The sequence below is a fragment of the Arachis ipaensis genome, chromosome B6 (assembly GCF_059453495.1).
Source record: "Arachis ipaensis isolate K30076 ecotype BB chromosome B6, ASM5945349v1, whole genome shotgun sequence".
NCBI classification, from domain to species: Eukaryota; Viridiplantae; Streptophyta; class Magnoliopsida; order Fabales; family Fabaceae; genus Arachis; species Arachis ipaensis.
Genome location: NC_142441.1, coordinates 106,697,629 through 106,724,161, shown reverse-complemented (window position 1 = coordinate 106,724,161; position 26,533 = coordinate 106,697,629). Strand labels below are relative to the sequence as shown.

The 26,533-nt window shown below is 37.1% G+C and overlaps 2 protein-coding genes and 1 non-coding gene across 3 annotated transcripts; 1 reads left to right on the top strand and 2 right to left on the bottom strand.

Annotated features, from left to right (window-relative positions):
• Nucleotides 1–594: 594 nt before the first annotated feature.
• Nucleotides 595–1,628, bottom strand: LOC107647065 (uncharacterized). Its single transcript, XM_016351190.1, has 3 exons — nt 1,518–1,628; nt 978–1,101; nt 595–860 (listed from the first exon to the last, which is right to left on the bottom strand). The coding sequence occupies exons 1-3, from the start codon at nt 1,626–1,628 to the stop codon at nt 595–597; spliced, it is 501 nt and encodes a 166-aa protein (XP_016206676.1).
• Nucleotides 1,629–21,058: 19,430 nt separating this feature from the next.
• LOC148562205 (uncharacterized) lies at nt 21,059–23,428 on the top strand. Its single transcript, XM_088490830.1, has one exon. The coding sequence runs from the start codon at nt 21,059–21,061 to the stop codon at nt 23,426–23,428; it is 2,370 nt and encodes a 789-aa protein (XP_088346956.1).
• A 1,691-nt stretch (nt 23,429–25,119) lies between these two features.
• LOC148562204 (small nucleolar RNA R71) lies at nt 25,120–25,227 on the bottom strand. The gene has a single exon (XR_015887623.1). It is a non-coding gene; the product is annotated as a small nucleolar RNA R71 (small nucleolar RNA).
• Between the last annotated feature and the right edge of the window lie 1,306 nt (nt 25,228–26,533).

The following is a 26,533-nucleotide window of genomic DNA, read 5'->3' as shown; positions in this document are numbered from 1 at the left end:
GAAGAAATTAATAAGGTTCTTCAACCAATGAAAACATTATGCAAAGAGTATGATTTGAGGATTAATCAAGCCTTCAATGCTCAAACCTACTATGACAAACAAGAAGAAGAGCTTGAAGCAAAACTGGCCCAAATTGAACAAAAACTGGCTAAAATTTGAAAAAAAAAGCTGACTTAGCTATCCCCTTGGCCACAGTTCAACATAAACAACAAGCAATCTTCACAGAACTTTGCATTACAGAAGGCAAACAGAAAGAATTAAACAAGCAACTTGACAAGGCTCAAACGGAAGAATATGAGCAAATCGAAGCGCTTTCCGTTTTGGACAGTGAGAGGGTTCAACTTTATTCCGAATTAGCTGACCTTCTGGCACCCCTTATTCCACCTACTTAGAACATTCTCCATGTATAATGACTTTTCTTGTGCTCTCATATATTTGTTTATATTCCTAATCTTGATCCTGCATACATCGATATTGTTTCAAGTATTTCCCATTTATCTATTTAACCACATTTTCAGAATTGATATCTTTAATTGGATATGCATTTCCAGAATACAAATCCATCACTTGGAAAGGTCCTTCCCAAGTATGAGATCATTTGCCAAGAAATGTTGACTTCTTTTTCATTGGCAATACAACTTTTAAAACCAATTCACCCATATTGAAACACTTCTCTTTTATTCGACGATTATAATTTCGAGCAACACTTTCTTTTTGCTGAATCATATTTTCAAGTGCCAACAAATGTTCTGAATCCAAATCATTCAATTCATCATATATTGCATTCCAATAGTCATCGACTGACAACTTATCTTGTTTCAATATTCTTAATGTATTGAGATTAATCTCTAGTGGCAAAACTGCATCATGACCATATACTAATTTATAAGGGGAAGTACCTGTTGATCCTCTTGGTGAATTTCGATAAGCTTATAATACTTGACTCAAAGTTTCATGCCAAATTCGAGGTTTACTACCAATTTGTTTTTTAATCAAATTGATCAATATTTTATTTGCTGCCTCAACTTGCCCATTAGCTTGTGCATAATATGGAGTTGAAGTAACCATATTAATGTTTCTTGAAGCTGTAAAATTCTTAATCTGCTGACCAGTAAACATAGTTCCTTGATTATTACTCAAAGTTTGAGGAATTCTGAATCGATGGATTATATGTTCTTCGATAAAGTCTATCACTTCATTTTATCCAGCTTTTATTAAAGGAACAGCTTCAACCAACTTCGTGAAATAATCAATCACCACCAGAATGAACTTGTGATTTTTCAACGAAGGAGGTTATGTCACCCCAATCAAATTCAGAGCCCATCCTCGAAAAGGCCAAGGTTTAATAATTGAATATAATTCAAATTCTGGGATCTGTTATACCACTCCATGGCGTTGACATTCTTGATATGCTTTTGCATAATCAATGCAATCTTTAATCATAGAAGGCCAATAGACCTGATTTCGACGTAGTATCTATGTCATTTTCATTCCAGCCTGATGAGCACCACATATACCTCAATGAACTTCCCCAAAGCAATATTTTTGTCTGAATGACTTAAACACCTAGAAAGACTTCCATCGAGACCTTTCTTATATAATTCATCAGCCAATAACACGAAGTTCATTGCTTTTAACTTTATTTTATTGTCGACTCGAACATTAGGATCTTATAAATATTCAGCAATTGGTTTTCTCCAATCATCATCCTCCCATTCATCTAAAGTCAACGCTTCTCTCTCATCAACTGGTACTAAAATTTGACAAACCCTTGCCAATTTTCCCAATGTTTCCAGAAACACTTTGTAGCTTGATGCAATTTGGGCCAACTCGTTAGCAATTTCATTTTGAATCCTTGGAATATGAACTAATGAAACTTTTTGAAAAGATGTTAACAGTTCCTGTGCCATTGCTAAATACTTCTACAACTTCTCATTATTACATTGAACTCTTTTGATAATTGTTTCAAAACTAACTAAGAATCCCCAAGGATTTAAATCTCTAAAGCCCTTTTTCCAATCAAAATTTCGAGGCCTAATATTAAAGCCTTATATTCTGCCACATTATTCAAACAAGGGTATTTTAACTCAAACAAAAATTCTGATAGAACCCATTTTGGTGAAATAATTAAAATCCCAACTCCAGCACCATCTTTATTTTTCGAACCATCGAAATATAATTTCCAATAATCGACATGTACATCAATTATGTTTGCCCCTGGTCATTCAGATTATTCGAATGGTCTACTAGAAAATCTGCAATAACCTGACCTTTCACAGCCTTTGCTGGAACATATTGTAAATCAAACTCTGTTAAAGCTAACATCCATTTCCCTAATCGACCTCTTAGCATAGGAGAAGTTAACATATATTTAACCAAGTCAGTTTGTGTGATTACCTTCACCAGTTTTCCAACCATTGATGAACCACTATTTTATGACTTAATTTGTATCGAATCGAGTGGATTTTGTTAACTATTCTCACACTTATTCATGTAAATTACATGTTTTTAAGTTTCCTTTCTAATTTTGTGCTATGATTGAAAACATGCTTCCTAGGCCTTAAAATCGTTAATTTTTAATCCTCTTTTATTACCATTTGATGCCGTGATATGTGCGTTAAGTGATCTCAGGTTTATAGGGCAGGAATGGCTTAGAGGATGGAAAGGAAGCATGCAAAAGTGAAAGTAACACAAGAATTTGGAGATTTGAGAAGCTGGTCTCGATTCGTACACATGGATGACGCGTACGCGTGACCAAGCCATAGTCCAAATGACTCGAACGCATGGCTGAAGCGTACGCGTGGCCAGTGCAGAGTTCAAACGACATGCCCTTTGCTTATATTGTTTTCTCACTTACATGTTGTAGCTACCATGTAGTTGAGAACCCCATTCTTATTTGGCATTAGCCTCCACCTATATTCTATTTGATTTATTTTTGGGCTTAATCTTCCGTCTTTTCTCCCTTTTCAGGCTGGCCACCAAGAAGGGAAAGGAAAACTTCTAAATGGGGCAACAAACAAGTTCTTCTGCACAATCCTTTGTAGGAGCTCATCAGTTGTAGCAACCCTAATCCACCTTGCTCATCTTTGCATGCACCGAAGACGGTGCAATCTTTAAGTGTGGGGAAGTCGAGACCGACTTCCTTGGGTAACTACTTCCTTTTCCAACACCAATTCTTAATCTTCTTTGTTAGTTAGTTGTTGCATGGCATGATAGATTGCATGTGTAGTCAGTTGCTTGCATTTAAGTACTACTTGGTTGAAGTAATAATTTCTTTTTCAAGAAACTATTTTAGGGCATTTCACTAATTTGAATTAAAATTTTTGTTGAACTTGCTTGAAGAAATTTAATTTGGAACATGGTTTTAGAGCTTGAACACACAAGCCTAGTGAGATTTTTGAGCTTAATTGATTGGTTGTATCTTATCAACCAATATATTTTGTTTTGGTGTGTGTTGTTCTCTCTAAAATTGTGATCTTTGTCTTGCTTGATTCTATATTTTCAATGTTTGATGTATGCATGCACTTATGTGATTGAGGCCTTTGTTTCACTAAGCTTACATACCCATATGGCCTTACCCTTTCATCATCATTTGCAAACCAATGTTGAGCCTATTTTATCCCATTTATTCTCTATTTTAGTACAACATTAACTCTAAGCAAAAAACAATGAACGTCCTTAATTTGACTACTTGGTTAGCTTAGACTAGTGAGAGGGTATGCACAATTTAAGTGTGGGAAAATTGGGTTTGAGAACATTTGGTTTGGGAATTGGGTATGTTATACTTGTGGTAAAAATGTGAAAGAGATAGTTGAGCACATGTTCGTGCATTCAATACCTTAATTATATGCATTGGGAAAAATAAAAGAAAAACCAAAAATAAAAGAAAAATAAAAAAAGGAAAAAGAAAAAGAAAACAATAAAAGGGGACAAAATGCCCAAAGTTAATGGTGGTAGCAATGCATACGTATTGTACTCAAAATTGGGATGCATGAATATGTGGCAAAAGATAGTCAATGGGTAATTAGATTTGCATTTTGATTACATAGATTGTCTTAGGTTAGGTGGGAAGTTTAGGCCAATCAAGGATTCAGATTTTAGTCAACTTAACCAAATACATTCCTACTTTGACCCTAACCCTATTACAACCTTTGAAAAGACATCTTGATATGTGTATTCATGCATTAAATTTTTGTTGATTAGTAGAAAAAGAGCAAGCCTTAGAAAGCAAGATTAGTAGAGGATTGAGAGAATCAACCCTCAAACACTAGAGTGATTAGAGTGTATACACTTCCGGTGAGGGTTCGATGCTCGATTCTTTGTTCCCTGCTTTCACGAGCTTTCTTCTTGCAAGTCTATTTGTACTTCATTTTGAGATTTGAATTAGTGGAATTCAGTTCATATTTGCTCTTGGAAGATTTATTTACTTTTAACCAAGTAGGTAGAAGCATTTAGCATGTAGTTGCATTCATATAGATAGGTTGCATTGCGTAGGTCCTACCATTTTTCCTTTCACTATTTTGGTTCCCTTGAGCTTAGCATGAGCACATGCTAACGTTTAAGTGTGGAGAGATTTGATGAACCACTATTTTATGACTTAATTTGTATGGAATCGAGTGGATTTTGTCAACTATTCTCACACTTATTCATGTAAATTGCATGTTTTCAAGTTTCCTTCCTAATTTTGTGCTATGATTGAAAACATGCTTCCAACTCATTGTCCAAATGAGACGAACGCGTGGCTGAAGCGTACGTGTGGCCAGTGCAGAGTTTAAACGACACATACGCGTGGCTGACGTGTACGCGTGACGAGCGTCACGTCTTGCAATAAAGTAAAAACACTGTGGGCGATTTCAGAGCTCATTTTTGGCCCAGTTTCGAGCCCAGTATACAAATTAGAGGCAGGGAGTAAAGGAGGAAAAGGGATTCAAACCATTCACACACATTAGTTTTAGATAGATGTAGAATTCTAGAGAGAAAGGTTCTCTCCTCTCTCTAGAGGTTCTCTCCTCTCTCTAGGTTTAGGGTTTCTTCTTTTATTTTTAGTTTTATCTAGGTTTAGGTTCTAATTTTCATCTTGATTCAAGTTCCTCTTTTAATTTCTTGTTATTACCTCTTTGCTTTCTTAGTTTTATATGTTGTTTCCTTTAACTTGTTGCTTTATTGTTCATTACTCATTGTTGATTCCAATTTCCTTTTAATGCATTTTGAGGTATTTTATGTTTATTATCGCTTTCTTTAATTTGTTGTTATTGTTTTCTTTTACAATTGTTAGTCTTAGATTTTACTATTTCTTGTTAATTTTCTATGTTTTTATTTTCTGCCTTCCAAGTGTTTGATAAAATGCTTGGTTTGAATTTAAAATAGATTTTTGTGTTCTTGGCTTGGATTGAGTAATTTGGAGACTCTTGAATTGTCAAAGCCTCTTGTTGATTGGTGATTGAAAGCTGTTAGTTGGCTTGAGCTTCACTAAATCTAGTCTTTGATTAGGACTTGTGAACTTAAGTTGATTTTGCTCACTTGACTTTCCTTCAATTTTTAGAGGTTAACTAAGTGAGAGAAAAAGGCAATTACAATCACAATTGACAATGATAATGAGGATAGGAATTCCAATTCTCAACCCTTGCTAGGACTTTTCTTAGTTGTTAGTTTATTTTCTTGTTATTTACATTCCTTTTTCATTATTCAAAAATACTTTTCCACAACCAATAATAAGTACGCTTCCCTGTAATTCCTTGAGATACAACCCGAGGTTTGAATACTTCGGTTTATTTTTATTGGGTTTGTACAAGTGACAAATAAATTAAACATTGACAGAGGATTAATTGTCAGTTTAGAACTATACTTGCAACACGATTTTATTGAAAAATTCTTTACTGACATAAATCCTCCGTCAACCATATAGCATTTTAATTTTGTGCAAGCATAATAAAGAGACAAACATAACTTTTCAATGGGCGAATACCTTGTTTCTATGTCAATTAATATCCGACTAACATAATAAATGGCCCGTTCATGTTCGTTTTCATCATCTTGAGCCAACATACATCTGATCGTATTCATGCATGCTACAATGTACAACTTCAAAGGCTCATGGGGATGAACATTTGCCATTACCGGAGCTTTAGACAAATAATCTTTGATTGACTCAAAAGCTTCTTGATGTTCATTTGTCCATTCAAACTGCGTTTCATTCTTAAGCTTTACCAAAGGTGCAAATACTCGAGTTCGACCCGAGAGGTTTGAAATAAACCCTCTAAGATAGTTAACCTTTCCAAGGAAAGACTGCACCTCTTTTTTCGATCTAGGACGGGATAACTCCAAGATTGCATTGGCCTTGTTTTTATCGATAGCAATCCCTTTTTTATGGACAATGAATCCCAATAAATTTCCTACTAATACGCCAAATGCGCATTTTAAAAGATTCATTTTTAAACCCTTCTTCTACATCGTACTAAAAGCCTTTCTCAAATAATCAATGTGTTGAGTTACTGAATTTGACTTAACCATAACATTATCAATATACACTTCCATAAATTTTCCAATATACTCATGGAAAATAGTATTCATGGCGCGTTGATATGTCGCACCAGCATTTTTAAACCAAATGGCATAACTACCCATTCATACATTCCTAATGCCCCAGGGCATTGAAAAGCAGTTCATGAAACTTAAAATTTCATTACCTGTAGCAGAATCAATCAACATATCTACTATGGGCATAAAATATTCATTTTTCAGAGCAGCATTATTCAAATCTCGAAAATTGATGCATACTCTTAATTTTCCATATTTCTTTATTACAGGGACAATGTTCAAAACCCATTCTACATATCGTGCGATTTGAATAAACTTTTCCTTAATCAAAAGTTCAATCCCTTCTTTTATTTTTTGATTAATTTCAGGAGCAAATCGCCAAGGCATACACTTTACAGGTTGAGCATTTGGTCTTAATGCTAATTAATGTTCCACAAGAGAACGATCAAGACCCGGAATCTCATGATAATCCCAAGCAAAACAATCTTTAAACCCGTGTAAAAGATGGAACAATTCTGTTTGAAATGGGTTCGCAAGATCCTTACATATGTAAGTAATTCAAACGTCATCAATAGATCCCAAATTAATTTCTTCTAAGGGATCCTGTGACTCAAAACCCTTTGTATATTCATCATCCTTTACTGAATATTTCTCAAAACCCAAAGGTTCTAAATCATAGATGCAATTGAAACACAAATCAACAGATTCATTAGGACTAAAACACACTTGATTATCCATCGAATTAACAACAACTTTGTTTTCAATACAATGTGCTTCTTCTATATCAGTAGCATTTTGATTGATAACATTATTAAAATTACGGGAACAAAAGGAACTTAAACCATGACTAAATTTGATTGAAGAAATCAAATCTATACTATAAGAAGAAGATGAAACTAAATTCCTAAATGACTCCACTTTATCAAAAGAATCACCTTTATTTTCAACTGAAGGGAAATTACTTAAGTACTTATTTAAAATTACCAGATAATTTGAGACGTCTTGATCACCAGCCATAAAAGAACGTCTTCAAACTACCCACTTACACCGAACAATCCCATCCAGTTGGAGGAAAATCAAGTTGCAGATGGTGAAGCTTCACATTTAATCCTTCTGAAGTCAAATAACAACCCTCACAATTGAAAGAGTTAAGCACCCTGTTGACCTGCAAAGGCTTCAGTTTAAGACTGTAGACTCTGAAATCAACGTGTAACTGTTCGACATACAAACTCGAATCAGCCCTAATTATTTCAGGTTTTCCCTCCTCTGTCCACAGAAGAACGCTTTGATGCACCGTAGATGGCACTGCCCCAACTCCATGAATCCAATCACGTCCCAACAAGGCATTATAACTGGCCTTCAAAGACACCACAACAAAGACGGTGTTTCTATCGGATAATCCAACTTTCAACCCAAGCGTTACTAGACCCTTTGCAAGAGTCGAAACTCCACTGTAATCTGTCACAGAAATGTTGGTGGGGATTAAGTCACCAGGATGTTTACCTACCTTTATCAACATCCTTTCTGGGAAGAGACTTATTGCTGCTCCTCCATCGATCAAAACTTTATTGATCTTGATCCCGCTCATGAATGCTGTGATATACAACAGGCGCAAATGAGACTTATATTTTTTGGAGGGCCTTTGAAAGTACCCAGGTTCATCCTTATATCAAATGAACAAAAAGGCCTCTTCATCATCAACATCATAATCTTCCATTGGATTACCTTCATATTCCTCCAAATACTCAGTTGGAATGATCGAAATAGTGCTGACCATCTCATCTTCACCTTCTTCGAAATACTCTTCATCCAAATCAGCAACCTTATCTTTATCATCTTTGGATGCAACAACTACAACTTTACCCTTATCCAACTTCACTGGAGAAGGAATACATTTTGGACAAGTCTCCCCATCGGTTAGAAACACCACTCGAGAATGCACAGAAGGAGTTGCCCCCTTAGGCTTGTTATCTTGAGATATCGTAGATAATTGGGGTCCTCTTCTTCCTCTACCCCTTTGATACCCTCTGTCTCGGCCACGAAAATAAGGATATTGACCTCGAGGAGGACCTCTATGACCCCACTGTAGGTTATGCTTATAGTAAGCATCCCTATTCTAAAACTCTTGGCAGTTACGAATCCATTGTACACCCAGAATTTGAGAATGACTCATAGGTACAGCCACATTCCTCTGAGGGCCACCAGAACTTTGCCCCTTTATTCAACGAATTGGATGTTTCTGACGAGCTTGCTCTTCCTTGAGTGCCAATTCCTTTTTCATCCTTTCTTTCTCAAAAATTGCAGTAGCTTCAGCATAAAAAACTGCATTCTATCGAGGACACAAAGATACATCCTGATCTTTCAGTTTTTGCTGCACTAAAAAATCTAACAACCCATCTCCTGCCCCAAGGTAATGATACGGGCAGAAATCGGCCGATTAAGAAATTATGATATAAGAACAGCGTTGTAAGTACAGTTCTTAACTAGCTAAAATCCGATTATCAATTTAGAAAGGGTGTCACAAAATTAGAATAAAAATACTGAGAGTATGAATCCCAGGTCGTCTCCCAACGAGTTGACAAAAGGGTGCTATCTTATTAATTAGGAGTTTTCCGAGAAATTTTGAGAGTTGAATGACAGGAAATAAATAATTATAAATTAACGCAGTGAAAATTAAAAGAGATTTATATATTCGAAATAAAAAAAGCCTTGACTGGGAGAATGATTAATTGGAAGTTCTTTCGTTGTTGGAATTCTCTCAAGTGTAGTATAAAGAGGTTGTTATTTTCACTTAGTTAACCCTTACTAAATAAAGAAAAGTCAAGTGATTGAGCTAACTCTTATTCGTAAATCCTAGTCCTCTCCATTGGGAAGGTCTAGCGTTAGTAAATAGAGAGTTAGCCAACAACTTCCAATTTAGCTAATCACTTGAGCATTCCAACTCTAGGGTATCCGTTTAATCAACCTCCAAGTCAAGTTGGGAATCTACTCCATTGACATGGAAATTAATTGCACAGAATTAAAAAGGGAATAGAAGGAAGACATGATAGACAATAACTATAATTTAATTAAAATTAAAAGTTTTGCATTAATAAATTCTAAAAATAATCCAATTGTAACTCTGAACAAAGATTAAGGATATGGAAGAGTAAGGGAATAAGAAAACAAACTAGAATAACAACTTCAGTGGAGGTAATAACTCTTCTCAATATCCCAAGCAAAAGTGTAAAACTAATAAACTATGAATGTGTAGAAAACCTAGAGGAGGGTAATTTCTCTCTAAGATTCCAATCTAAAAACCTAAAAACTATGCTAATGAGAATGTGTGTTTGAGTCTCTGCTATTCCCTGGCTCTAGTCTATGTTTCTGGTCTGGAAACTGGGTCCAAACTCGGCCCAAAATCGCCCCCAGGGTTTTCTGTGTTTTTTGCAGATCGCACATGTCACGTGTACGCGTCAGTCACGCGCACTCGTCGCAGGTCATTTTCGCGTGCGTCAGGCATGTGCACGCACCGTCGTGCAAAACTCCAATCCACGCGCACACGTCAGGTACGCGCGCGCGTCGCTGTGCAGATCTTCAAAGCACGCGCACATGCGAGCCATGCGTGCGCGTCGATGCTCGCTGGTTATCTTCTTTATTTCTTGTGCTCCTTCTATTTTTTGCTAGCTTCCTCTCCATCCTCGAAGCCATTCCTGCCCTATAAAGCCTGAAACACTGAACACACTGATCACAGTATCGAATGGTATAAAGAAGGATTAAAATACACAAATTAAAGACTTAGGAAGTAAGTTTTCAACCATAAAACAAAACTAGGAAGGAATTGTTAAACCATGCAATTCGTATGAATAAGTGTGCAAAGACTTGATGAAACCACTCAATTGAGCACAAGATAAACCATAAAATAGTGGTTTATCAAACTCCCCACACTTAATCATTAGCATGTCCTCATGCTCAGCTCAAGGAGATCAAAAGAATAAATAGGAAAAAATAAGACTCATGAAATGCAACCTATGTATGAATGCAACTATATGCTAAGATGATTCTGTCTACTTGGTTAAAAATAAATAAGTTCTTCAAGACAAACATAAATCAGATATCACTAATTAAAATCATACAGTAAAGAAAATTGGACTTGTAAGAAGACAGCTCATGAAAGCAGGGAACATAGAATCAAGCATTGAACCCTTACTGATAGTGTATATGCACTCTAATCACTCAAGTGTATAGCGTAATCACTGTACTCTTCTCTAGTCATGCTTTCTAAACCTTGTTCTTCACCTAACCAATCAACAAGTATTTAATGTACCAATGCAAACATCATGAGGTCTTTTCAAGGTTGTAATGGGGCTAAGATAAAGGTGAGGGTATATATATGGCTAAGTGAGCTATAAATTGAATCCTTAAGTAACCTAAGCTATCACCTAACATACATACTCTCTATACTTCTTAAATCATGCCTAGCTACCCAAAATTCCCACTTTTGCATTACATACTCATGCATCAACTTTTCTTTTAATTTTATCACATATACATTGATTATTAAACTTAGCATTGGGGTAATTTTGTCCCCTTATTTATTTATTTAATTGAATATTTTTTTGTTTTTTGTTTTTTTTTGTTTTTGTTTTAGTATAAAAGTAAACAGATCATATCACTGCATATGGATTTTTATTTTTTTCTCTTTTTGTCTCTTTTTTTTTCTTCTAGTCTCACATGAGTAGGTACCCAAATTCCTAATATTTTATCATAACACATTCCCTATTAACCCATGTTCCCAGTTTTCCCACACTTAGTTAGTATACAATCTCTATCTTAAGCTAACCAAAGATTCAATTGGGGTAATTAATTATTTTTCCGCTTAAGGTTAGTGATATGGTAAAATATAGAACAAATAGGGATAAAAGGGCTCAAGGTGGCTAACAAAGGTAATTAAAAGGGTAGGCTATTTGGGATAAGTGAGCTAATAACAAATAATGGCCTCAATCATATGCATGCATATAAACACACTAAACATTGGACATATAGAGTGGAACAAAATAAAGATTACAATCATAAAGAAGGGAACACACAAGAATAGAATATCATGGTTAAATAGTGTAACCATACAATTAGGCTCAAAAGTCTCACAGGTTATGTGTTCTTAGCTATAATTCATGTTCCAATTTACAGTATTCAAACAAGTTTATTTTTTTAAAAAAAATTTAATTTTAAATTAGTAAAATATTATAAAATAGAGTCTTAAAAATAAATTTATTACTTTAACCAAGCAAACATACATGAAAATAATTATTATCATGCAATCTATTCTATCTAACAAAAGAAAATCTAAAATGTTGGTGTTAAGAAGAAGCACTTACCTCCGAAAGTCAGGTATTGACCGACCTCCCCACACTTAAAGCTTGGCACCATCCTCGGTGCCATCAGTTAGGAACAAAAGGGGGATTGTAACAGCATCTCCACCGTCGGAATTGTCATGGCTCCCGGTGCTGCTAGGTGAGGTGGAGTCCGGAGTGTCTGGTTCTTCTTCAGGTGGGTGGTTGCCAACAATCAGCTCCTTGAGGTATGTAAATTGGCGCTTGTTACGGTGCTCTATTCGCTTTGCCTGCCGGTCAAACCGGTCCAACCTTTGAAGTATTTGTAGGAGTAGCTGATTTGTTGAAGGTGCTTGTGATGTGAAAGGAGAAGGAATATCTCTGGCCGGGTCTGCGGTCCGGCTGATAGTGGCTGCTGGAGGTCTGATGTACTTCCCGTTGGGGACAATCTGATCATCCCGTAGAAGTGTGGTCTTGGTGTCTCCAGCCCTATAGGAGACTCCAGCTGCGGAAACTAGATCTGAAACCAAGGCGGAAAAGGGTAGGTTGCCCGCAATTTGTGCATGTCCCATGGCGTGCCGGAGGTGTCTTGGTAAGTTGAGAGGCTGGTCTGTAAGGATACACCAGAGGAGAACAGCCATATCTGCAGTGAAGGAGGACTCGTGAGTGCTCGAAAAGACGTAGTGGGACATAATCGGTGCCCACACTCGAGCCTCCAAGGTAAGTGTTGAAGCTAATATGCCCTTAGGTCGGGATCGATGGTATCCATAGATCCATCTGCTGCCAGGTTGTGCTATAACTCTGAGGACGGCGTCCCAGTCAAATTGGTATGTCTGGCACTTAAAAGAGGCTTCTTGGAATGCGTCCAATCCTTCTGGAGCAGCGGGGAGATCTAAAGCTCGCTGAATGGCCTCTTCGGAAATAGGGACTTGCTTCTGATGGACATAGACAGACTGCAGGGTTGGCATGTGAAAATTGGAGTAGAATTCGACCACCCATGAAAGGTTAACCTGCCGTGGCTGTCTCCGTAAGAATTTCCATTGTCTGCACTCAATGCGGGGCTCGACAAACTCGACAATGTGGGTAGGGAGGATGAGTAAGTGTTCATTGTTGTAGTTTCGCTCAGCCAGGATGGAGAACATCTGCTCACAGTAGTGGTTAGTGAACCGCGCAGTGTCCCTTGCTAGAAAGGCTTTCTCTACTTCATCGACCTTGATGATCCTCTTGACTCGCTTTGTGGAGGGCTTGACTGATGTTGAGGATGGTTCCGCAGCTAGTGCTCTTTTTGTTCCTCTCCTTGCCGGTGGTTTGGGAGCAGCTTTCTCTTTACCTTTCTTGGTGGCCATCCTGAAAAGGGAAAAGGAAAGTAACATGTAAAGCCAAGGGTTAAAGCAAGGAGGAGGACAGCACAAGTGATAATCAATGCACGGTAAAGAAGGATGTCGTTAACACATGGTCGCGACTACATGTGATAAGTTCATCAATGGGAATATAGCAAGTGCATGTTATGGAAAGTAGATGCAAGATGTTTATTAGCATGCCGGCAAAGGCATGAGTAGCATAGATCAAGCATCAATAGCTAAAATGTATTATCACTCGTAATAAACCAGCAATCACGAACACTTAGTATGCATGTTAAATGTGTTATTAAAAGTATTAAATTTGAACATACAAGCAACCCAAAAATAATTAGTGATAATTGTCAAACAACTCCTTAATAATCTACAAGCAATTATAGAAGAAAATAATCACCCAATTAAATTTCTAACACCAACATAAAATAATGCAAAAATAAATAAATAATGAGAAGAGAAGAAGGAAAATAGAAAGGAAGAACCTTGAGAAGAAGGTGGTAAAGAGATGTAATAGAGAATGTGAGGTGAATAAAATATGATGGAAGGGGGGAGAGAAAGAAAAGAATGAAGAAAGAAAGAAGGAGAAAAAGAATGGAGAATAAAGAAGAAAGAAGAGAAAGAAAAGAAGAAAGAAGAAAGAAATTAGGATTAGAAAAGAAAAGATAAGAAAAGTGGCGGCGCAGGAATCTGGTTGCGTTGCGCGAGCGACGCGCACGCGTACTCCACGCGTACGCGTGGGTCGCAAAAATTGGAAGGCGACGCGTAGGCGTCGGTCACGCGTACACGTGACGGCGCTTGTGCTACTCGCACGAGGGCAGCTTTGCGCGCGCACAACTCTCTGTTTGTATTGGGATGTGTGCCAAATTTTCATATGACGCGTACGCGTGAGTGTGTAAAATTTGAAAATGACGCACACGTGTCATGGACGCGTACGCGTGAGTGACTTAGTGCCTTGGGCACAGTGCCCGCACTAGGCCAGCATAACTCTCGGCCTGACACCTCTTTATGTCGATTTTCCTAGGTCACGCGTGCGCATCATTGACGCGTACACGTAAGGTGCCAAATTTTCAATTGACGCGCACGCGTGAGGGACGCGTGCGCGTGGTGATGCTTGGGCGATTGGCACACTTCCTGCATGGCTCCCACGCAACTTGCTGCCACCTCTTTTTTTTTAATTATGCAATATGTAGATGCAAATGCAGACTATATGCAGAGATTATGAGAAGAGTCACTAAGTGAAACTAAAAAGAGAGAAAGAACGATCATACCATGGTGGGTTGTCTCCCACCTAGCACTTTGCTTTTACATCCTTAAGTTGGATGGTCTTCAAGCTCATTCTGCTTCTGTTGGTGGATCCTCCAATAGGAAGACTTCTAGCTCTTTATGTTCCTTCATCTTCTCACCATGATAAAGCTTTAAGTGATGTGCATTGACCTTGATGCAATTGGAACTTGAGGGATGACGCAGGTGGAAGACTCCATATGGCTCTGCTTTCTCCACTCTGTAGGGACCTTCCTATCTGGATCTCAGCTTTCCTGGCATGAGTCTCAGCCTGGAGTTGTAAAGGAGAACCAGATCTCCTGGTCTGAACTCTCTTCTCTTGATATGCTTGTCATGCACAGCCTTCACCTTCTCCTTGTATAATCTGGAGTTGTCATATGCTTCGAGTCGAGGGTCTCTAGTTCTACTAGTTGCAGCTTCCTTTCAGCACCAGCTTTCTCAAATCCCATGTTGCACTCCCTCACAGCCCAGAAAGCCTTGTGTTCCACCTCTACTGGAAGGTGGCAAGCCTTGCCGTACATTAAGCGGAAGGGACTCATCCCAATGGGTGTCTTATACGCTGTCCGATATGCCCAGAGCGCATCAACAAGTCTGGTGCTTCAGTCCTTCCTATGAGGCTTTACTATCTTCTCCAGAATGTGCTTTATCTCTCTGTTAGACACCTCTGCTTGCCCATTGGTCTGGGGATGGTAAGCTGTTGCCACTTTGTGAACGATCCCATGCTTCTTCAGTAGTCCTGCTAGTCTCCTATTACACAAGTGAGTGCCTGATCACTCACGATTGCTCGTGGTGATCCAAACCGACAGATAATATAATTTCTAACAAAGGAGATAACAGTGTTAGCATCATCAGTGCGGGTAGGAATTGCTTCCACCCATTTAGAAACATAATCTACAGCTAACAGTATATAAAGGTAACCACTAGAGTTTGGAAATGGACCCATGAAGTCTATGCCCCAAACATAAAAAAATTCACAGAAAAGCATAATCTGTTGGGGCATCTCATCCCTCTTGGATATATTACCAAACTTTTGGCATGGGGGACAGGATTTACAGAAGGTAGTAGCATCTTTAAAAAGAGTAGGCCACCAGAATCCACAGTTTAAAACTTTTCTAGCTGTCCTTTGAGGGCCAAAATGTCCTCCACTCTCAGAAGAGTGGCAGGCCTCTAAAATGGACTGGAATTCTGATTGAGACACTCATCTTCTAATTACCTGGTCAGCACCACACCTCCATAAATATGGGTCATCCCATATATAATATTTAGACTCACTTTTCAGCTTGTCTCTTTGATGCTTAGTAAAATTAGGAGGGAAAGTATGGCTAACTAGATAATTAGCTACAGGTGCATACCAAGGAACTACTTCAGATACTGCGTGCAAGCTATCAAATGGAAAAGCATCGTTGATAGGAGTAGAGTCAGTCTTGATGTGCTCAAGGCGACTCAAGTGGTCTGCCACTGAATTCTGGTTACCACTCCCATCCTTAATTTCTAACTCAAATTCTTGTAGCAATAGTATCCAACGTATTAACCTTGGTTTGGACTCTTTTTTAGCTAGTAAATATTTTAGAGCTACGTGGTCCGAGTACACTACCACCTTAGTACCAAGTAAATAGGCTCAGAATTTATCTAGAGCAAAAATAATAGCCAGAAGCTCTTTTTCAGTGGTAGTGTAATTTGACTGAGCAGCATCTAAGGTTTTAGAAGCATAAGCAATTACGAAAGGATCCTTACCTTCGTGCTGAGCCAGTGCCGCTCCTACTGCATGGTTGGAGGCATCACACATAATCTCAAATGGCTGGCTCCAGTCTGGTTCTCACACAATCGGAGCTTGAGTTAAGGCGATCTTCAGCTGATCAAATGCATTCATGCAGTCCTTACTCAACTTAAACTCTACATCTTTCTGTAGCAGTCTGGATAAAGGCAATGCTACCTTACTGAAGTCCTTGATAAATCTCCTGTAGAAACCTGCATGGCCAAGGAACGAATGGACTTCCCTCACGGAGGAGGAGTAAGGTAAACTAGAAATGACATCTACCTTTGCTGGATCTATAGAAATACTAGTATTAGATACAACATGTCCTAGTACAATGCCTTGTTTTACCATAAAGTGACATTTTTCAAAATTTAAAACAAGGTTTGAACTAACACACCTGTCTAATACTCTAGCTAAACTATCCAAGCAAAGGCTAAATGAATCACCATATATGCTAAAATCATCCATGAAAACTTCCATACAGTTCTCAATAAGATCTGAGAAGATACTCATCATGCATCTTTGGAAAGTAGCCGGTGCATTACATAAGCCAAAAAGGCATCATTTTGTATGCATACGTTCTAAAGGGACATGTAAAAGTAGTCTTCTCCTGATCTTCAGGAGCTATATGAATTTGAAAATAGCCTGTATAACCATCTAAAAAGCAGTAATGTGATTTACCTGACAGGCGATCAAGCATTTGATCAATAAATGGCAAGGGGTAATGATCCTTGCGAGTGGCTTGGTTGAGACGCCTGTAATCAATGTAAACTCTCCATGAATTCTGCACTCTAGTTGTCAGGAGCTCTCCATGCTCATTCTTTACTGTTGTGACTCCAGACTTCTTGGACACCACTTGTACTGGACTGACCCATTCACTATCTGAGATGGGGTAAATGATATTTGCTTCAAGTAGCCTGGTCACTTCTTTCTTGACAACTTCTAAGATGGTGGGATTCAGTCTTCTTTGGGGTTGACGGACAGGTCTTGCTCCCTCTTCTAAAAATATTCTGTGCTCACAAACTTGAGGGCTGATGCCTACTATATCTGCCAAGCTCCACCAAATTGTTGTCTTGTGTCTTCTTAGCACACTAAGTAGCTGCTCCTCCTGTTGGGAAGTGAGTTCCCTTGCAATGATAACTGGGAGCTTCTGATTATCCTCAAGGTAAGCATACTTGAGGTGGGGTGAGAGGGGCTTAATTCCAATTTCTGCTCATGGCTAGGCACTTGATCATCTGGAACCAGTGATGGTTGTAACGTGTCTTCATCATGTCCAGGGGGTCTCCCCACACTTGCATCTTGCTCCGTGTACCTCTCTTCTACTTCTTCCTGGTGAACTGTAGCTACAGTTTCATCAATGATGTCGCACTGAAAGATGGAATGATCTTCAGGAGGATGCTTCATAGCTTCATCCAGATTGAAGCTCACTGCTCTGCCATCTATCTCAAAAGAGTAAGTTCCTAAGAAGGCATCCAGCTTGAATTTTGAAGTCTTCAGGAAGGGCCTTCCAAGCAGGATGGATGATGGTCTTGGATGAGCGGATAATTTATACGCTTTTTGGCATTGTTTTTAGTATGTTTTTAGTAGAATCTAGTTACTTTTAGGGATGTTTTCATTAGTTTTTATGTTAAATTCACATTTCTGGACTTTACTATGAGTTTATGTATTTTTCTGTGATTTTAGGTATTTTCTGGCTGAAATTGAGGGACTTGAGCAAAAATCAGATTCAGAGGTTGAAGAAGGACTGCTGATGCTGTTGGATTCTGACCTCCCTGCACTCAAAATGGATTTTCCGGAGCTACTGAACTCAAAATGGCGTGCTTCCAATTGCATTGGAAAGTAGACATCCAGGGCTTTCCAGAAATATATAATAGTCCATACTTTTCTCAAGTTTAGACGACGCAAACTGGTGTTCAACGCCAGCTCTCTGCCCAAATCTGGCGTCCAGCGCTAGAAACAAGTTGCAAAGTGGAGTTCAACGCCCAAACTGGCACAAAAGATGGTGTTCAACTCCAAGAATGACCTCTCCACGTGTAGACTTCAAGCTCAGCACAAGCACACACCAAGTGGGCCCCGAAAGTGGATTTATGCATCAATTACTTACTTCTGTAAACCCTAGTAGCTAGTTTATTATAAATAGGACCTTTTACTATTGTATTAGACATCTTTGGAATCATCTTTGGATTATCTTTTGATCTATTGATCACGTTTGGGGGCTGGCCATTCGGCCATGCCTGGACCTTCATTACTTATATATTTTCAACGGTAGAGTTTCTGCACTCCATAGATTAAGGTGTGGAGCTCTGCTGTTCCTCAAAGATTAATGCAAAGTACTACTGTTTTCTATTCAATTCATCTTATTTCGCTTCTAAGATATTCATTCGCACTTCAACCTGAATGTGATGAACGTGACAATCATCATCATTCCCTATGAACGCGTGCCTGATAACCACTTCTGTTCTACATTAGATTGAATGAGTATCTCTTAGATCTCTTAATCAGAATCTTCGTGGTATAAGCTAGATTGATGGCGGCATTCATGAGAGTCCGGAAAGTCTAAACCTTGTCCGTGGTATTCCGAGTAGGACTCTGGGATTGAATGACTGTGACGAACTCCAAACTCGCGAGTGCTGGGCGTAGTGACAGACGCAAAAGGATAGTAAATTCTATTCCAGTATGATCGAGAACCTCCAAGATGATTAGCCATGCAGTGACAGCGCATCGGACCATTTTCACAGAGAGGAATAGGATGCAACCAACAACAAGGGTGATGCCTCCAGACGATTAGCCGTGCTGTGACAGAGCATTTGGACCATTTTCCCGAGAGGATTGAAAGTAGCCATTGGCACCGGTGACATCCTTACATAAAGGCAGCCATAGAAAGGAGTAAGACGGATTGGATGAAGACAGCAGGAAAGCAGAGGTTCAGAGGAATGAATGCATCTCCATACGCTTATCTGAAATTCTCACCAATGATTTACATAAGTATTTCTATCCTTATTTTAGTATTAATTTCGAAAACTCCATAACTATTTTATATCTGCCTGACTGAGATTTACAAGGTGACCATAGCTTGCTTCATACCAACAATCTCCGTGGGATCGACCCTTACTCACGTAAGGTTTATTACTTGGACGACCCAGTGCACTTGCTGGTTAGTTATGCGAAGTTGTGAAGATATGTTTAGACCATGGTTCTGTGCATCCATTTTTTTTGGTGCCATCGCCAGGGAATCAATTTCGAACAATAATTCACAACCTGAGTAACAATTTCGCATACCAAGTTTTTGGCGCCGTTGCCGGGGATTGTTCGAGTTTGGACAACTGACGGTTCATCTTGTTGCTCAGATTAGGTAACTTTCTTTTTGTTTTCTTTCAAAAAGTTTTCAAAAATCTTTCAAAAATTTCTCCTTTGTTTTCGAAAAAAAAAAAGAAAAAAAATGTTTTCAAAAATATATTTTTCTTCAAAATTTTTAAGAATGAATTCTAGTGTTTCATGAAGCATGTTGAAGCCTGACTAGCTATAAAGCCATGTCTAAATTCTTTTGGACTGAGGCTTCCAAACCATCAGCATAGAGGCAAGTTACTTTGATAAGTAATGAGCAGTATATTCTCTGATGTTATATGCTAAAGCTTGGCTGGCTATTAAGCCATGCCTAACCCTCAGATTGGAGCTTTAGACTAAGAATGCTAGATTTCTGGAATTCATATTAAAAATTTTGGAATCCTTATTTTTGTTTTTCAAATAATTTTCGAAAAAAAATACAAAAAAATTAGAAAATCATAAAAATAAAAAATATTTTTTGTGTTTCTTGTTTGAGTCTTGAGTCATGTTATAAGTTTGGTGTCAATTGCATGTTCATTTTGCATTTTTCGAAAAAAATTCATGCATTCATAGTGTTCTTCATGATCTTCAAGTTGTTCTTGGTAAGTCTTCTTGTTTGATCTTTGCATTTGCATGTTTTGTGTCTTTTCTTGTTTTTCATATGCATTCCTGAATTCTTTATGTCTAAGCATTAAAGAATTCTAAGTTTAGTGTCTTGCATGTTTTCTTTGCATTAAAAATTTTTCAAAAATGTGTTCTTGATGTTCATCATGATCTTCATAGTGTTCTTGGTGTTCATCTTGACATTCATAGCATTCTTGCATGCATTCAGGCACGGACCCACCTTCATGAATGGGGGGGCACTTGCCCCCAGTGACATTTGATATTTTTAAACTCAAAAAAAAAATATATATATATATATATATATATATAATATGCCCCCACTTTAAATTTTAAATGACCCCACTACAAATAAACTAAGCCCAATTATTAAAAGTCTAAGCCCATTTTATCTTTTTATGATTTTGACTATTAGTTAACCTAATTAAATTTAGTCTTCTTCTGTTTTTAAATCCTAGCCGTCACTCATTTATTCTCTTAAACCCTTTTCTTGGTTTCATATTTTCAATCTTCTTTTTCTATTCCTTGTCTAGTGGTCATCTTCTCTTCATCAAAAGGTAAATTTTAAATTCTCTATTTTATTTTATATAGCTCTCTATGACTCTATGTATCTTTCAATTTCATTGTTTCTCTTTTTGATATTTTCAATTGCAAATTTTAATTCAAACAATTATAGTTTAAGTATTAATCTATTTTTTATTCTTTTCATGAATTTATATATTTTATTTTATTCTCAATTTAGTGATCCTTATTATTTATTTGTTTATCTTTCGTTCTATTCTATTATATGTAATTAGATTGCATATAAATTTTTAAAGTGAATTGATCAATTTACTAATTTAGAATATATATTTTTATTTTTAGAAATAGTAATGGAGAAATATTTCAAAAGAAAGCTACCACTAGAATCTGAAGTCACTCCATTAGTCTCTTCTAATAAAAAGAAGTTCTTAGAATTCAATGTGGAAAGTCTGGTAGCTGATCCTGGACAACGACCCAAAATTTCAAATTATGATCCAAATGACAGAGATGAAGTTAGACGAGCTTATTTGCAAAAAGGTCCTTGTCAACCAAGAGAACATGATTTTCCACAAACATATTTTGGAACTTCTCTCCGTAGATTTAATGCTGATTGGTTTGATGAATTTGGCAATTGGTTGGAATATAGTATTTCAAAAGATGCTGTATTTTGTCTTTGTTGCTATCTTATGAAACCTGATGGTGCGAGTGGTGATGCTTTTGTAAAAGAGGGCTTTTCAAATTGGAAAAAGAAGGAGCGATTACAAACACATGTTGGAAATCATGATAGTGCTCATAATCAAGCTCGAAGAAAATGCGAAGCACTCATGAAGCAAAAACAACATATTGAAGTTGTTTTTCAAAAGCATTCAGACCAAGCTAAAAGAGATTACCGAACTCACTTAACAGCAACAATTGAGTGCATTAGGTTCTTATTGCGACAAGGATTGGCCTTTCGTGGTGATGATGAATCGCACAATTCAAATAATCAAGGTAATTTTTTGGAGCTTCTTGACTTTCTTGCTCAACATAATACAGAGATTGATCGTGTTTTCAAAAATGCTCGTGGAAACCTTAAGCTAGTAGCACCTAAAATTCAAAAAGATATTGTTAGAGCTGCTGCAAGTGAAACTACTAAAGTTATTATTGATGATCTTGGAGATGATTTATTTGCTGTTTTAGTTGATGAAGCTCGAGACATCTCTGTTAAAGAGCAAATGGCTGTTTGTTTGCGGTATGTGAACAAAGAAGGGATTGTAATGGAGCGATTTCTTGGCCTTGTCCATGTTTCTAGCACAAATGCGTTGTCATTAAAAGTAGCTTTGGAATCTTTATTAACAAAGCATAATTTAAGTTTAGCAAGAATACGTGGACAAGGTTACGATGGAGCTACTAATATGCAGGGAGAATTTAATGGCTTAAAAAGTTTGATCTTAAAAGAAAATGCTTGTGCTTTTTATGTTCATTGTTTTGCTCACCAACTTCAATTAGCACTTATGGTTGTTGCAAAGAAACAGGTCGAAATTGCACTACTTTTTAATTTGCTTGCTAGTTTGTGCAATATTGTTGGAGCTTCTTGTAAACGTAAAGACATGCTTCGTGAAAGTCAAATGCAAAAGACAATTGTTGCATTACAAAATGGAGATGTTTCTAGTGGACGTGGCTTAAATCAAGAAACAACATTGAAAAGGGCAGGTGATACTCGATGGGGCTCACATTATGGTACAATACTTAGCTTGATTTCTATTTTTTCTTCCGTGGTAGAAGTTCTTGAAGTTATTGAGGAAGATGGAAATAATCCTGAACAAAGAGCTGAAGCATGCCAATTATTGAATCATATTCAATCTTTTGAATTTGTATTCAATTTACATTTGATGAAAAGTATATTAGGAGTTACTAATGAGTTGTCTCAAGCTCTACAAAGAAGTGATCAAGACATTATAAATGCTATGACATTGGTTAAAGTGTCCAAGCAACGATTGCAAAGTATAAGAGACGATGGTTGGTCCTCTTTGCTCAACGAAGTTTTACTATTTTGTGATAGTCACAATATTCTTGCTCCAAATATGAATGATATATTTGTAACACAAGGAAGATCAAGGCGCAAAATCCAAAAGGTCTCAAACTTGCATCATTTTCAAGTTGAATTATTTTATCAAGTGATTGATAGACAACTTCAAGAGCTTAACAATCGTTTTACAGAGGTAAATACTGAGCTACTTCTTTGTATAGCTTGTTTGAATCCAAGTGACTCATTTTTTGCATTTGATAAGGAGAAGTTGCTTCGTTTAGCTGAATTTTATCCACATGAATTCTCTTCTACTCAAATTTTGGCACTTGATAGTCAACTTGAGAATTTTATATTGGATATGCGTCTTGATGATCAATTCTCAAATATAAATGGAATCAGTGGACTATCTCAAAAGTTAGTTGAGACAAAAAAGCATATTGTTTATCCATTGGTATTTCTTCTGTTGAAATTAGCTTTGATTCTACCTGTGGCAACAGCATCAGTTGAGAGAACATTTTCTGCTATGAATATCATAAAGAGTCGACTTCGTAATCGAATGGGAGATGAGTGGTTGAATGATTGTTTGGTTACATATATAGAAAGAGAGACATTCAATCAAGTTGATAATGAAACAATTATTCAACATTTTCAAAATATGAAAACAAGAAGAGAAGTACCTTCAAGATTTGAAGCGAAGAAAGTTAGCAGCTAATGTAATTTTTGGTTTTTTTGTATTTGAATAATTAATGTGCACTTTTATATTTTTAAATTTAAATTAATATATATTTTGATAATAATGTGTATTATTTTTGCCCCCCCGCCATAAATTTTCTGGGTCCGTCACTGCATGCATTCATTGTTTTGATCCATAACTTTCATGCATTGCATCATTTTTCTTGTTTTTCTCTCTCATCATAAAAATTCAAAAATCAAAAAAATATCTTTCCCTTTTTCTCTCTTAAAATTTCGAAAATTAGATTTGACTTTTTCAAAAATTTTTAAAATCTAGTTGTTTTTATGAGTCAAATCAAATTTTCAATTTAAAAAAATCTTATCTTTTTCAAAATCTTTTTCAAAAATCAAATCTTTTTTCAATTTTTTTTAGTTATTTTCGAAAATTTCAAAAATATTTTTCAAAAATCTTTTTCTTAATTTTACATCATATTTTCGAAAATAACATCATCAATTAATGTTTTGATTCAAAAATTTCAAGTTTGTTACTTACTTGTTAAGAAAGATTCAAACTTTAAGTTCTAGAATCATATCTTGTGATTTCTTGTGAATCAAGTCATTAATTGAGATTTTAAAAATCAAATCTTTTTCAAAAACTAATTTCTATCATATCTTTTCAAAAATATCTTCTTATCTTACCTTTTTCAAAAAAGTGATTGCAAAATATCTTTTCTAACTTCCTAACTTCTTATCTTTTCAAAATTTGTTTCAACTAACTAACTAACTTTTTGTTTGTTTCTTACCTTTTTCAAAACTACCTAACTAACTCTCTCTCTAATTTTCGAAAAAATCTTCCCTCTTTTTCAAAATTTCTTTTTAATTAGACTAATTATTTTATTTTTTATTTGAATTTTCGAAAAACTACTAACCTTTTTCAAAAACTATTTTCGAAAATCACTAACTCTTTTTCAAAAATTATTTTCGAAAATTCTCTCCTCCTCTCATCCCCTTCTATTTATTTATTCATCTACTAACACTTCTCTTCATCTCACATCTCTGCTCCTATCATCACCTTTGTGTTTGGATTCTTCATTCTTCTTCACCCCTATTCCTTTTCTTCTTCTTCTAACAATAAGGAACCTCTTTACTGTGACATAGAGGATTCCTCTTCTTTTTTTTTCTCTTCTCTTTCTTATGAGCAGGGACAAAGAAAAAGGCATTCTTGTTGAAGCTGATCCAGAACCTGAAAGGACTCTGAAGAGAAAACTAAGAGAAGCTAAATTACAACAATCCAGAGACAACCTTATTGAAAATTTCGAACAAGTAAAGGAGATGGCAGCCGAACCCAACAACAATAATGCAAGGAGAATGCTTGGTGACTTTACTGCACCTAATTCTAATTTACATGGAAGGAGCATCTCCATTCCTACCATTGGAGCAAACAATTTTGAGCTGAAACCTCAGCTAGTTTCTCTGATGCAACAGAACTGCAAGTTTCATGGACTTCCATCTGAAGATCCTTTTCAGTTCTTAACTGAATTCTTGCAGATCTGTGATACTGTTAAGACTAATGGAGTAGATCCTGAAGTCTACAGGCTCATGCTTTTCCCTTTTGCTGTAAGAGACAGAGCTAGAATATGGTTGGACTCTCAACCCAAAGACAGCCTGAACTCTTGGGATAAGCTGGTCACGGCTTTCTTAGCCAAGTTCTTTCCTCCTCAAAAGCTGAGCAAGCTTAGAGCTGATGTTCAAACCTTCAGACAGAAAGAAGGTGAATCCCTCTATGAAGCTTGGGAAAGATACAAGCAGCTGACCAAAAAGTGTCCTTCTGACATGCTTTCAGAATGGACCATCCTGGATATATTCTATGATGGTTTATCTGAGCTATCAAAGATGTCATTGGATACTTCTGCAGGTGGATCCATTCACCTAAAGAAAACGCCTGCAGAAGCTCAAGAACTCATAAACATGGTTGCTAATAACCAGTTTATGCACATTTCTCAGAGGAATCCTGTGAGTAATGGGACGCCTATGAAGAAGGGAGTTCTTGAAATTGATACTCTGAATGCCATATTGGCTCAGAATAAAATATTGACTCAGCAAGTCAATTCGATTTTTCAGAGTCTGAATGGAATGTAAGCTGCATCCAACAGTACTCAAGAGGCATCTTCTGAGGAAGAAGCTTATGATCCTGAGAACCCTGCAATAGCAGAGTTAAAATGCATGGGTGAACCATATGGAAACACCTACAATCCATCATGGAGAAATCACCCAAATCTCTCATGGAATGATCAAAAGCCTCAACAAGGCTTTAATAATGGTGGAAGAAACAGGTTTAGCAATAGCAAGCCTTTTCCATCATCCACTCAGCAACAGACAGAGAATTCTGAGCAGAATCCATCTAGCTTAGCAAATTTAGTCTCTGATCTATCTAAGGCCACTGTGAGTTTCATGAATGAAACAAGGTCTTCCATTAGAAATTTGGAAGCACAAGTGGGCCAACTGAGTAAAAGGATCACTGAAATCCCTCCTAGTACTCTCCCAAGTAATACAGAAGAGAATCCAAAAGGAGAGTGCAAGGCCATTGAATTAATTACCATGGTCGAACCCACAAGAGAGGAGAAGGACGTGAATCCCAAGGAGGAAGACCTCCTGGGACGTCCAGTGATCAATAAGGAGCTTCCCTCTGAGGAACCTAAGGAATCTGAGACTCATCTAGAGACCATAGAGATTCCATTGAACCTCCTTATGCCATTCATGAGCTCTGATGAGTATTCCTCTTCTAAAGAGAATGAGGATGTTACTGAAGAGCAAGCTGCCAAGTTCCTTGGTGCAATCATGAAGCTAAATGCCAAATTATTTGGTATTGAAACTTGGGAAGATGAACCTCCCTTGTTCACCAATGAACTAAGTGATCTGGATCAACTGACATTGCCTCAGAAGAGACAGGATCCTGGAAAGTTCATAATACCTTGTACTATAGGCACCATGATCTTTAAAGCTTTGTGTGACCTTGGTTCAGGAATAAACCTCATGCCCCTTTCTGTAATAGAGAAACTGGGAATCTATGGGGTGCAAGCTGCTAAAATCTCATTAGAGATGGCAGACAATTCAAGAAAACATGCTTATGGACAAGTAGAGGACG